This window comes from Euprymna scolopes, chromosome 39 (genome assembly GCF_053919585.1).
Source record: "Euprymna scolopes isolate OS-2025 chromosome 39, ASM5391958v1, whole genome shotgun sequence".
NCBI lineage: Eukaryota > Metazoa > Mollusca > Cephalopoda > Sepiida > Sepiolidae > Euprymna > Euprymna scolopes.
Window position 1 is genome coordinate 81,115,949 of NC_136520.1, and position 15,780 is coordinate 81,131,728.

Sequence of the window (15,780 nt, forward strand, 5' to 3'; positions counted from 1 at the left end):
GTATAATATATATATGTATATATATATATAGATACATATATGTATATATATATATATATATATATATATATACACATATATTTATGTATGTATATATATATACATATATATATTATATATATATGTATGTATATATATATACATATATATATTATATATATATGCATCTATATATATATATACATATATATATATGTAAAATATTAAATATATATTAAAAATAAATACAGTATGATGTATACACCTTTTTTTAGAGGTTTATAAAAAACTGCATACTATGCAGACACACATTGTTGGCGTGCACTAATCTTTTTAAAAATGCATTATTTTATAAAACTCAAAATTAGAGATATCATTTAATGTCTATATTTATCTGGATTATCAAATTTTATTGATAAAAGCTTAAGAACAGACGATGTATGAAAAAAGTGATGATATGATCAAAGTACTTACACGACTTTCCTCACTTACGTCATGGAGTTTATCGATGCTTTTTGCTGGCTCCTAAGAAACGTGGAAAAAAAGGTAAAAACTTTTCATTACCAATATCTAAAGTTCTGCTGTTTATTTTAACTTGGTTTCGCAAAAAGAATTTTATTTTTAGTAGAAAATATTAGTATTTGAACTGAACTCCATGTCATGTTACAATTCCCTACCAGGAATAAATGCAGAACCCTCTGTATAACTTAATTGTACCACAATATTTTTTATTATAAGCTATATGCTATATATATATATATATATATATATATATATATATATATATATATATATATATATATATGCTATATATGTATATATATATATATGCTATATATATATATATATATATATGTATGCTCTCTCTCTCTCTCTCTCTCTCTCTATATATATATATATATATATATATATATATGCTATATATATATATATATGCTATATATATATATATATATATATATATATATATATATGCTATATATATATATATATATATATGCTATATATATATATATATGCTATATATATATATATATATATATATATATATATATATATATATATATATACATATATATTTGCTGGCTCCTAAGAAACGTGGTAAGGAAGTAAAAACTGTTCGTGACCAATATTTAAAGTTGCTAAGGATTGTTAAAAACGACTGCGAAGTTCAAACTGCAGATCGAAATAAGTGGAGAAAAATGATCACAGAAAAATGCAAAAAATTTGAGGAAAAGCATTTTAATCATGCAGTATTGAAGTATGCCCTTAGAAAACAGGATGAATCTACAATTCCTGCTAGAATGCAACAAGAACTGAAATTCACAGCTGCTGGCAGATTTCTTCTGACTAAAACTGGTTTAGTAAACCATGTGAGGTCACAAAATGTCAGGCATGACAAACAATTGTATGAGGCTGTGGTGCTTCCCAGACCACACAAGTATTGCAGTAATATCTCTGGTTTCGTCTCGAAGTAAGCAAGTGTTTTTACAAGATTCCAAAGGTGTAGTATGAAATCCAACCACAAAGAACACCAAATACTAGCAAGTCCCCCTAGCATATATATATATATATATATGCTATATGCTATACATATATATATATATATATATATATACATATATATATATATATATATATATATATATATATATATATATATATATGTATATTGTTGTTATCTCTAATCTCGTTAAAGAGAAGATGAGATCTTATGGCAAACTTTTAATTTCATCTACTCTCCAACAGAAAAAGTGGAGGACGCTTAACAAGGAAGCAAAAGGGAAACTACAATGCAAACTTCATCAGATGAAGAATAAGTGGTGCACTTAGTAGTCTGCTGAAATACAAAAGGATTTTCATCGCGAATATTCAACAGATTAAATCCACAATCAAGGAAATTGATACTAGAAAAGCACCAGGTTAAGATGGGATACGAGTAGAGTTGTTGATCTTTGATGGTGAAAATATTTCTGGAGCGTTGCATGGTCTCATTCTTAACATATGGCATGACAGTCGTGTTGCTACTAATTGGGTGGATGCAATATTGTTGTCAATTTACAAAGGAAAGGGATAGAATGTTGATTGTGGTGACTATAATTTGATCACGCTTTTCAGAGCTGTGGGTAAGTTGCTGGCAATGATTCTGTTGAACCGACTGCTTATGTATATTTGTCCCTGTATCATTCCTGAAAGCCAGTCAGGGTTCAGAAATGGCTGTGGGACAGTTGATATGATTTTTTTGGATCAAAACTTTATCTGGATTATCAAATTTTATTGATAAAAGTTTAAGAACACCCTATGTATGAAAAAGGTGATGATATGATCAAAGTACTTACACGACTTTCCTCACTTACGTCATGGAGTTTATCGATGCTTTTTGCTGGCTCCTAAGAAACGTGGAAAAAAGGTAAAAACTTTTCATTACCAATATTTAAAGGTCTGCTGTTTATTTTAACTTGGTTTCGCAAAAAGAATTTTATTTTTAGTAGAAAATATTAGTATTTGAACTGAACTCCATGGCATGTTATAATTCCCTACCAGGAATAAATGCAGAACTCTCTGTATAACTTAATTGTACCACAATATTTTTTATATATTTATATATATTTTTTTTTGCTGGCTCCTAAGAAACGTGGTAAGGAGGTAAAAACTGTTCGTGACCAATATTTAAAGTTTCTAAGGATCGTATAAAACGATTGCGAAGTTTAAACTGCAGATCGAAATAAGTGGATAAAAATGATCACAGAAAAATGCAAAAAATTTGAGGAAAAGCATTTTAATCATGCAGTATTGAAGCATGCCCTTAGAAAACAGGATGAATCTGCAATTCCTGCCAGAATGCAACAAGAACTGAAATACACAGCTGCTGGCAGATTTCTTCTGACTAAAACTTGTTTAGTAAACCATGTGAGGTCACATAATGTCAGGCATGACAAACAATTGTATGAGGCTGTGCTGCTTCCCAGACCACACAAGTATTGCAGTAATATCTCTAGTTTCGTGTCTAATTAAGCAAGCGTTTTGACAAGATTCTCAAAGGTGTAGTATGAAATCCCACCACAAAGAACAGCAAATACTAGCAAGTTCCCCTGTAATCTCTGTGAACAATTTTGCAGCTGGTGTGAAGAGACATCTACGTGTGCAATCTAAAGAGATGGCAAGCTTCTGTGAAGAAGTAGCAAACACACACACACAAACACACACACACAGACACACAGATAGGGTTAAATGTGAATAAACTAATAGTTACAAATATTACGACCCAAAATGTGTGTTGACTAGAATATCAACAAAGGGCAGATAAGTTCTCTCTTAAAAAAGAACTTGGTGAGTGAAAAGAAAGAAGAAAAAGATACCACAGAATCACGTATAATATATATATGTATATATATATAGATACATATATGTATACATATATATATATATATATATATATATACACATATATTTATGTATCTATATATATATACATATATATATTATATATATATGTATGTATATATATATATACATATATATATTATATATATATGCATCTATATATATATATACATATATATATATGTAAAATATTAAATATATATTAAAAATAAATACAGTATGATGTATACACCTTTTTTTAGAGGTTTATAAAAAACTGCATACTATGCAGACACACATTGTTGGCGTGCACTAATCTTTTTAAAAATGCATTATTTTATAAAACTCAAAATTAGAGATATCATTTAATGTCTATATTTATCTGGATTATCAAATTTTATTGATAAAAGCTTAAGAACAGACGATGTATGAAAAAAGTGATGATATGATCAAAGTACTTACACGACTTTCCTCACTTACGTCAGGGACTTTATCGATGCTTTTTGCTGGCTCCTAAGAAACAAAGGTAAAAACTTTTCATTACCAATATTTAAAGTTCTGCTGTTTATTTAAACTTGGTTTCGCAAAAAGAATTTTATTTCTAGTAGAAAATATTAGTATTTGAACTGAACTCCATGTCATGTTACAATTCCCTACCAGGAATAAATGCAGAACCCTCTGTATAACTTAATTGTACCACAATATTCTTTTATTATATGCTATATGCTATATATATATATAAATATATATATATATATATATGCCATATGCTTTATATATATATGCCATATACTATATACTATGCTAATATAAATGAATGGCTCTCGTCTTCAGGAGGCCTCAAGTTTTGACAAGCTTCTGGGCTTGACCATTACTCCTGATCTTAAATGGAACACGTACATCAAATCTGTTGCCAAGGCCGCTGGAAAAATGGTGGGATCTTTCTACTGATCCAGTAGATATCTCACTGCTGATGCTATTCTCTATCTATATAAGAGCCAGGTACGTCCAAGGATGGAATATTGTTGCTACATCTGGGCAGGAGCTGCTAGAAAGGACTTGTCCTGACTTGATAGAGTTCAAAATAGACTTCGTAGCCTCGTAAGAGATGTCCTTTTCTCTTCCTTGCAACCTCTATCTCACAGAAGAGATGTTGTGAGTCTGTCTCTGATGTATCGTTATTTTCATGGAAAGTGTTTGACTGAGCTTCAATCTAGGGTCCCCCCTCGCCAAACTTTCACAAGAAACACTCGTCTAGCTGTAAACACTATCAATAATTCCCCCCACTCTTTATCTGTGCCTAAACCTAAACGTAGATTCCATGAACAAAGCTTTTTTATTAGAACTGCACGCCTGTGGAATTGTCTTCCGTTTTCCTGCTTTCCGGCTGACTACAATATGGTTGTCTTCATGTCTAACGTAAATAAGTTCTTGATGAGTCGTTCCATATAAGTTATCAAATTTAACAAATTTTCATTGCTAATGATTATTATATTGTCCAATTTCTACTGTACACTCTTTAACCCTTATCCTTGAGTGGCCTCTTGATACCTATGTAAAAAAAAAAGTCCAATGTGAACAAGTTCTAATTGGACCGTCCCCCTATGTAATCCAAGTTACAAAATTCCCACTGTTTACTATGCTAAAATCACAATGACTAATGTATACCTATTAACCCTTATCCTCGAGTGGCCTCTGGGCCTTGATAAGCGATGACACTCATGTAAAAAAAAATATATATATATATATCTATGCTAATATACATATATATATACATATGTGTATATATATGTATACATATGTACATATATATATATACATATATATATATATATATAAATATATATATATATATATATATATATATATATAGATAGATAGATAGATAGATAGATAGATAGATATAGATATTGTTGTTATCTCCAGTCTCGTTAAAGAGAAGAAGAGATCTTATGACAACCTTCTTATTTCATCTACTCTCCAACAGAAAAAGTGGAGGACGCTTAACAAGGAAGCAAAAGGAAAACTACAATGCAAACTTCATCAGATGAAGAATAAGTGGTGGACTAAATTGTCCGCTGAAATACAAAAGGATTTTCATCGCAAACATGCTTAAGTTTTCTATAGCAAAATCAAACAAACTTATGGACCACAATCTTCATCTATAGTTCCTTTAAAATCTAAAGATGGCTCTGTTCTGATAAAAGATATAGACGGTATCATGGCACGATCGGGGGAGCATTTTAATGATCTGTTCGATAATCCATCTGTTATAGATGAAGTAGTGATTTCTAGTTTTCCTCAATATCAAATTATTGATGAAATGATGGTGGACCCATGATGAGATTAAATGCACTATCAAGGAAATTGATACCAGAAAAGCACCAGGTTAAGATGGGATACGAGTAGAGTTGTTGATCTTTGACGGTGAAAATATTTCTGGAGCGTTGCATGGTCTTATTCTTAACGTATGGCATGACAGTCGTGTTGCTACTAATTGGGTGGATGCAATATTGTTGTCAATTTACAAAGGAAAGGGATAGAATGCTGATTGTGGTGACTATAATTTGATCACGCTTCTCAAAGCTGTGGGTAAATTGCTGGCAATGATTCTGTTGAACCGACTGCTTATGTATATTTGTCCCTGCATCATTCCTGAAAGCCAGTCAGGGTTCAGAAATTGCTGTGGGACAGTTGATATGATTTTTTTTTTGGGGGGGAGGCTGAACACTTACTGAGAATGAGAGATAATAGGATAGCGAAACAACTGTAGGAAAGATACCGAAGCATAAACGTTTGAAAAGATTTAAGGTGTATTGAGGGAAAACATCAAGTTGCTAAGGATTGTTAAAAACGACTGCGAAGTTCAAACTGCACATCGAAATAAGTGGAGAAAAATGATCACAGAAAAATGCAAAAAATTTGAAGAAAAGTATTTTAATCATGCATTATTGAAGCATGCCCTTAGAAAGCAGGATGAATCTGCAATTCCTGCCAGAATGCAACAAGAAACGACTACAAAGTTCAAACTCCAGAATGCAACAAGAAACGACTACAAAGTTCAAACTGCAGATCGAAATAAGTGGAGAAAAATGATCACAGAAACTTTATCTGGATTATCAAATTTTATTGATAAAAGCTTAAGAACAGACTATGTATGAAAAAATGATGATATGATCAAAGTACTTACACGACTTTCCTCACTTACGTCATGGAGTTTATCGATGCTTTTTGCTGGCTCCTAAGAAACGTGGAAAAAAAGGTAAAAACTTTTCATTACCAATATTTAAAGTTCTGCTGTTTATTTTTACTTGGTTTCGATAAAAGAATTTTATTTTTAGTAGAAAATATTTATTTGCATTCAAGAGAATTTATTTTTAAATTATGTCTTATAATCTAATATTTTTATCCTAAGCTATTGATATATATTAAAGAATAAAAGCATAAGGTATTCATATATATCAAAAATATATATATATATATATATATATATTAAATATATATTAAAATTACATATTAAATATATATTAAAAAATAAATACAGTGTGATGTGTACACCTTTTTTAGAAGTTTATAAAAAACGTTGGTGTTCACTAATCTTTTTAAAAATGCATTATTTATTAAAAATCAAAATTAGAGATATCATTTGATGTCTATATTTATCTGGATTATCAAATTTTATTGATTAAAGCTTAAGAACAGACGATGTATGAAAAAGGTGATGATATGATCAAAGTACTTACACGACTTTCCTCACTTACGTCAGGGACTTTATCGATGCTTTTTGCTGGCTCCTAAGAAACGTGGAAAAAAAGGTAAAAACTTTTCATTACCAATATTTAAAGTTCTGCTGTTTATTTTAACTTGATTTCGCAAAAAGAATTTTATTTTTAGTAGAAAATATTAGTATTTAAACTGAACTCCATGTCATGTTACAATTCCCTACCAGGAATAAATGCAGAACTCTCTGTATAACTTAATTGTACCACAATATTTTTTATATATTTATATATATATATTTTTGCTGGCTCCTAAGAAACGTGGTAAGGAAGTATAAAACTGTTCGTGACCCATATTTAAAGTTTCTAAGGATTGTTAAAAACGACTGCGCAGTTCAAACTGCAAATCGAAATAAGTGGAGAAAAATGATCACAGAAAAATGCAAAAAATTTGAGGAAAAGCATTTTAATCATGCAGTATTGAAGCATGCCCTTAGAAAACAGGATGAATCTGCAATTCCTGCCAGAATGCAACAAGAACTGAAATACACAGCTGCTGGCAGATTTCTTCTGACTAAAACTTGTTTAGTAAACCATGTGAGGTCACATAATGTCAGGCATGACAAACAATTGTATGAGGCTGTGCTGCTTCCCAGACCACACAAGTATAGCAGTAATATCTCTGGTTTTGTCTCTAATTAAGCAAGCGTTTTGACAAGATTCCAAAGGTGTAGTATGAAATCCAACCTCAAAGAACAGCAAATACTTGCAAGTTCCCCTGTCATCTCTGTGGACAATTTTGTAGCTGGTGTGAAGAGACATCTACGTGTGCATAGAGTGCATATACATATATACTATATATATTATACATATATATACTATATATATATATATTATATATATATATATATACTATATATACATATATATACTATATATATATATTATATATATATATATACTACATATATTATATATAGATAATATATATACATATATATTATATATATATGTACGTATATATATACATATATATATATGTATATATATACATATATATAAATATTATATATATGTATGTATACATACAAAATATATAATGAATAAATCTACAATCATATATATATATATATATATAATTATATACATATATATACTATATATATATATAGTATATATATATACTATATATATTATATACATATATATATGTATATTTATATATATACATATATATACATATTATTTATATATATGTATATATATATATATATATATATATATATATGCATACATATATATATATATATATATATATATATATATATATATATATATATATATATATATATATAAGCAAAAGGCTGATTAAATGTTCTTTTGCTTATGAGAAAAAGGCTGCTTAAATGTTTATCATATAACAGAAAATGGAATTTAGAAAAATATATAATTACTTACAGGATTTACTTCGGTGCAACTTATTTTATTTTTGAAAACATCCCCTCCGTGTCTTTTCCGCTTTTGGCCCTGATGAATGAAGAAATGAGTTTGTTTTAGATTTTTAGTTGATACTATCTTTATTGGCCCTTATTTTTTTGTATTTTTCTCAAGAAAACTCAGGGAGGATCGAATATTGAAAATTCGACTATGTCTCTTAAGCAAATATTTTTATTCAAAAGTTACTATTTATTATCTTGAATTTTGATTAGATTTCATTTATTAAAGAACTTAATATTCTTACATTATTTTTAGTAGATATTATTAGAAATAAAAGTACAGGTTTTATTTGCATTCAAGAGAATTTATTTTTAAATTATGTCTTATAATCTAATATTTTTATCCTAAGCTATTGATATATATTAAAGAATAAAAGCATAAGGTATTTATATATATTAAAAATATATATATATATTAAATATATATAAAAAATATATATTAAATATATATTAAAAAATAAATACAGTATGATGTATATACCTGTTTTTAGAGGTTTATAAAACACTGCATACTATGCAGACACACATTGTTGGCGTGCACTAATCTTTTTAAAAATGCATTATTTAATAAAACTCAAAATTAGAGATATCATTTAATGTCTATATTTATCTGGATTATCAAATTTTATTGATAAAAGCTTAAGAACAGACGATGTATGAAAAAGGTGATGATATGATCAAAGTACTTACACGACTTTCCTCACTTACGTCATGGAGTTTATCGATGCTTTTTGCTGGCTCCTAAGAAACGTGGAAAAAAAGGTAAAAACTTTTCATTACCAATATTTAAAGTTCTGCTGTTTATTTTAACTTGATTTCTCAAAAAAGAATTTTATTTTTGGTAGAAAATATTAGTATTTGAACTTAACTCCATGTCATGTTACAATTCCCTACCAGGAATAAATGCAGAACTCTCTGTATAACTTAATTGTACCACAATATTTTTCATATATTTATATATATTTTTTTTGCTGGCTCCTAAGAAACGTGGTAAGGAAGTAAAAAGTGTTCGTGACCAATATTTAAAGTTTCTAAGGATTGTTAAAAACGACTGCGAAGTTCAAACTGCAGATCGAAATAAGTGGATAAAAATGATCACAGAAAAATGCAAAAAATTTGAAGAAAAGTATTTTAATCATGCAGTATTGAAGCATGTCCTTAGAAAACAGGATGAATCTGCAATTCCTGCCAGAATGCAACAAGAACTGAAATACACAGCTGCTGGCAGATTTCTTCTGACTAAAACTTGTTTAGTAAACCATGTGAGGTCACATAATGTCAGGCATGACAAACAATTGTATGAGGCTGTGCTGCTTCCCAGACCACACAAGTATTGCAGTAATATCTCTGGTTTAGTCTCGAAGTAAGCAGGCGTTTTGACAAGATTCTCAAAGGTGTAGTATGAAATCCCACCACAAAGAACACCAAATACTAGCAAGTTCCCCTGTAATCTCTGTGAACAATTTTGTAGCTGGTGTGAAGAGACATCTACGTGTGCATAGAGGCTCTACATCAATCTAAAGAGATGGCAAGCTTCTGTGAAGAAGTAGCAAACACACACACACACATACATATATATATTGGGTTAAATGTGAATAAATTAATAGTTTACAAATATTACGTCCCAAATAATAGTATACAAATATTACGTCCCAAATTAATAGTATACAAATATTACGTCCCAAAATGTGTGTTGACTAGAATATAAACAAAGGGCAGATAAGTTCTCTCTTAAAAAAGAACTTGGTGAGTTAAAAGAAAGAAGAAAAAAATACCACAGCATCATGTATAAGGAATGAATAAATCAACAATCATATATATATATATATATATATATATATATATATATATATATATATATATATATATATATATATATATATATATATTAATAAGCAAAAGGCTGCTTAAAAGTTCTTCACATAACAGAAAATGAAATTTAGAAAAATGTATAATTACTTACAGGATTCTCTCTAATGCAAATTTTTTTATTCTTCAATGAATCTCCCCAATCTCCTGCTGCATGCCTTTTACGGGTTTGTACCTGAGGAACCTAGAAATGCGAAAAAACATTGTTTCATATTTTAAATAGATGTCTTTAAAATGATATCCGACCTCTATTTTATATTTCTCAAGAAAAACTGGAAGAAAACCTTTGGAATAAAACTGCATTTCTGGAGTCATGCTTATATGTACTGAAAACTCTTCATTTCAAGTGACAATTAGTTTTTCTATATACTTGTCCGGTCATTGCTGATTGAAATTTAATGGAAATTTTTTACCTAATTATAGAACCTATTGCGCTTACATTATTATAAATAGATATTATCATTAATATTTATAAATTCATATTCCTGTTCGTTTGTTTTTTCACAATTTGATTAATAAATACAAAAAAGGTCCGCTTCTTTATTATTTCATTTATTTCTGTATATAGTATGCTTCTTGCAAAATATACAATTGAGGCCATTTCATTTGCATATTGCATTAAGGAAAATCGATTTTACTAAATAGCGGTTTGTTAGTTTATGTCTCTAGCGAAAGAATTGTTTTCAGTGTTTTATTTAAAATTGTTACTTAACAAACGTTAAATAACAATTTAATTTAATTTATTTGAAATTATAAAGACGGAGAGTTATCTCCCCAAGAAACTCTTCACCAAATAAAATAATTTGGTGATTTCAATAAGTTTCTAGCTTGAAAAAATAATTCTGCGTAGACAGAAAAAACTGCATACGATACAGGCACATATTGTTGGCACTAATCTTTTTTAAAATACGTTATTTAATAAAACTCAAAGTTAGAGATATTATTTAATGTCTATATTTGTTTTTAATATTCTTGAAATGGCTATACAGAAAAGTTATGTTTTTTTCTTGTTTTTTTTAACTTGGTTTCCAATGAAGAATTTTATTATTATTAGAAAATATTCGTACTGGAACCAGCGGTGTGGCTAGAGTGGATGCTCAGCCTCCTGTGACAGCAAAAACGTCACCCCCAGAAAAATTTTCAGTGAGGCTAAAATGCGAAAATAGTCCGAAAGTAGGATTTCTTTATCAAATATTAAGTAAAATTATTAAGTTTTTAATCTTGTGTTAAATATTAGAAACTGGTAAAATCCATTGAAAGCGGTCGGTGGTTCTATGAGAAAATAAAGCTGTGTACGCATTATAAATGTTTCTTTTCTGTGTCTTACGTTATACATTAGTACATTAGGGGTCATTTCGAGTTAAAAGTTTACTTACTGCACTCATCTGGACTAGAGAAAATCATGATTTAAATGTGTATGTCTCGTCTAAATAACTAACGATAATTCTCTGATATGGCCGACAAGACGGGTGATCAAAAAGTCAGATCGAGCGTACCGGAAAACGAAATGAGATCAAATGAGGTCTCATTTCGTTTTTCGGTACGCGGTACGCTCGATCTGATTTTTTGATCACCCGTCTTGTCGGCCATATTAGATATTCATCGTTAGTTATTTAGACGAGACATACACATTTAAATCATGATTTTCTCTAGTCCAGATGAGTGCAGTAAATAAACTTTTAACTCGAAATGACCCCTAATGTACTAATGTATAACATAAGACACAGAAAAGAAACATTTATAATGTGTACACAGCTTTATTTTCTCATAGAACCACCGACCGCTTTCAATGGATTTTACCTTAGAAACTTTTAAATTTTTTAAAATTAGTATTTGAAGAATATTTTTGCTGATGTTTTATGAAAACTCTAAACCCTGTATTGTTTTGTAGATTTTAATCGTACATTTGATTTTAATTGTACGTATGATTTTAATTGTACATTTGATTTTAATTTAATTTTGGAACATTTTGTACACCGTTAACACAAAACTGCGAATAAAATATATAAAACTTGTAATTTATTTTTTTTTAAAGTGGGTTGTTTAACTTTTTTGTAGAATATACTTTTAAAATAAACTATTAAAGTTTTTTTTTTAATATAATAGGAATATAATATTTTATTAAAAAAAAAGTATTTACAAAACGCACCAGCGCGCTTATGCAGCCATTTCTTCTACCTAATGAAATGAATTGAATTTTATGACTGAATTTTTTCAATTTTTCGATTTATAAATCTATCAATATTTTTCTGTTGGTTCAATTTTTAAGATATTTTCAGGTGTCCAGTAAACATTGGACACCTAAATTTATTTTTCTATTTTATTCAATGTTGTTTTTTAGATTAAAAAGAAATTTATTGCATAATGAAGAAATAAAATATTTTGAATCAAAAACTCATCTAATTCTTTAACAGAATAAAAATAATGGAAAATTTGTCAGCTGACTTGTGTTCAAGCGTAAATTTACTTATTTAACTGATGAATGAAATGTGATCATTTTTCATTTACGGTGATCCATGTTGACTAATTTTATTGTTGACAGCTAACACATGTCAGAAATTCAAAGGGGAGATAAGACGTATGTCAGCACTTCAAAGGGGAGACAACAAAAATTAAATTAACTTTTTAACGCACTGGGCCATCATATTTTTCAACCGGAGGAAAGGTAGACAACTCCGTTCTGAAATCTAATATTACAATTTATTGACCGAGCACTAGTCTTTTTAAAAATGTAATCTTTATATAACTCCAAACTAGAGACATTATGTAACAAAAGCACACTGAAACAACAAAACGAAAGCCGATGAAAACCTAATAAAGATTTATAAAAAAGAAATGAAATTTGGTAAAGAAAAAGAAATTGGCACTGTTTGTTGATAAAGGTTAAGAACAAACTATGTATAAAGAAGGTGATAATATAATCAATTACTTACAGGACTCTCCTCACTCTCCAAGGAGAGGTTGGACAGGCCCCCGCTGGTGGATGGTTCCTAAAAAACAAGTGGAAAAGAGGTAAAAAACAAACTTTTCATTACCAACTGTTAAAGTTGTTATGTTTTTTTTTGTTTTTGTTTTTTAACTTGGTTTCCCATGAAGAATTTTATTATTATTAGAAAATATTCGTATTGGAACCAGCGGTGTGGCTAGAGGGGACGCTCAGCCTCCTGTGACAGCAAAAACGTCACCCCCAGAAAAATTTTCAGCGAGGCTAAAATGCGAAAATAGTCCGAAAGTCGGATTTATTTATCCAATATTATGTAAAATTATTAAGTTCTTAATCTTGTCTTAAATATTAGAAAATTTTTACCTGCTTTAAATTAGTATTTGCAGAATATTTTTGCCAATGTTTTATGAAAACTCTAAACCCTGTATTGTTTTGTAGATTTTAATCGTACATTTGATTTTAATCGTACATTTGATTTTAATAGTACATATGATTTTAATTGTACATTTGATTTTAATCATACATATGATTTTAATCGTACATATGATTTTAATCGTACATATGATTTTAATTGTACATTTGATTTTAATTGTACATATGATTTTAATCGTACATATGAGTTTAATCGTACATTTGATTTTAATCGTACATATGATTTTAATCGTACATTTGATTTTAATCGTACATATAATTTTAATCGTACATTTGATTTTAATCGTACATATTATTTTAATCGTACATTTGATTTTAATCGTACATATGATTTTAATCGTACATTTGATTTTAATCGTACATATTATTTTAATCGTACATTTGATTGTAATCGTACATATTATTTTAATCGTACATTTGATTTTAATTGTACATTTGATTTTAATCGTACATTTGATTTTAATCGTACATTTGATTTTAATCGTACATATTATTTTAATCGTACATTTGATTTTAATCGTACATGTTATTTTAATCGTACATTTGATTTTAATCGTACATATGATTTTAATCGTACATTTGATTTTAATTGTACATATGATTTTAATCGTACATTTGATTTTAATCGTACATATGATTTTAATCGTATATTTGATTTTAATCGTACATATGATTTTAATCGTACATATGATTTTAATCGTACATTTGATTTTAATCGTACATATGATTTTAATCGTACATTTGATTTTAATCGTACATTTGATTTTAATCGTACATTTGATTTTAATCGTACATATTATTTTAATCGTACATTTGATTTTAATTGTACGTATGATTTTAATTGTACATTTGATTTTAATTTAATTTTTAGAAAATTTTGTACACCGTTAACACAAGACTGTGAATAAAATATATAAAACTTGTAATTTATTTTTTTTAAAGTGGGTTGTTTAACTTTTTTGTAGAATATACTTTTAAAATAAACTATTAAAGTTTTTTTTTTAAATATAATAGGAATATAATATTTTAGTAAAAAAAGTATTTACAAAACGCACGAGTGCGCTTATGCAGCCATTTCTTCTACCTAATGAAATGAATTGAATTTTATGACTGAATTTTTTTTCAATTTTTCGATTTATAAATCTATCAACATTTTTCTGTTGGTTCAATTTTTAAGATATTTTCAGGTGTCCAGTAAACATTGGACACCTAAATTTATTTTTCTATTTTATTCAATGTTGTTTTTTAGATTAAAAAGAAATTTATTGCATAATGAAGAAATAAAATATTTTGAATCAAAAACTCATCTAATTCTTTAACAGAATAAAAATAATGGAAAATTTGTCCGCTGGTTTGTGTTCAAGCGTAAATTTACTTATTTAACTGATGAATGAAATGTGATCATTTTTCATTTACGGTGATCCATGTTGACTAATTTTATTGTTGACAGCTAACACATGTCAGAAATTCAAAGGGGAGATAAGACGTATGTCAGCACTTCAAAGGGGAGACAACAAAAATTAAATTAACTTTTTAACGCACTGGGCCATCATATTTTTCAACCGGAGGAAAGGTAGACAACTCCGTTCTGAAATCTAATATTACAATTTATTGACCGAGCACTAGTCTTTTTAAAAATGTAATCTTTATATAACTCCAAACTAGAGACATTATGTAACAAAAGCACACTGAAACAACAAAACGAAAGCCGATGAAAACCTAATAAAGATTTATAAAAAAGAAATGAAATTTGGTAAAGAAAAAGAAATTGGCACTGTTTGTTGATAAAGGTTAAGAACAAACTATGTATAAAGAAGGTGATAATATAATCAATTACTTACAGGACTCTCCTCACTCTCCAAGGAGAGGTTGGACAGACCCCCGCTGGTGGATGGTTCCTAAAAAAGAAGTGGAAAAGAGGTAAAAAACAAACTTTTCATTACCAACTGTTAAAGTTGTTATGTTTTTTTTTGTTTTT

At 28.5% G+C, this 15,780-nt stretch overlaps 1 protein-coding gene across 1 annotated transcript in view; it reads right to left on the bottom strand.

Moving 5' to 3' along the window:
• LOC145263935 (uncharacterized) overlaps window positions 1-1,966 on the bottom strand; it is a 35,948-nt gene extending 33,982 nt beyond the window's left edge. Inside the window, exons 1-2 of the mRNA XM_080121008.1 lie at window positions 1,781-1,966; window positions 454-504 (exon numbers count right to left, since the gene is read on the bottom strand). Coding sequence (XP_079977134.1) covers window positions 454-504; window positions 1,781-1,966 — 237 coding nt within the window. The remainder of the gene's footprint in view (window positions 1-453; window positions 505-1,780) is intronic.
• Between the last annotated feature and the right edge of the window lie 13,814 nt (window positions 1,967-15,780).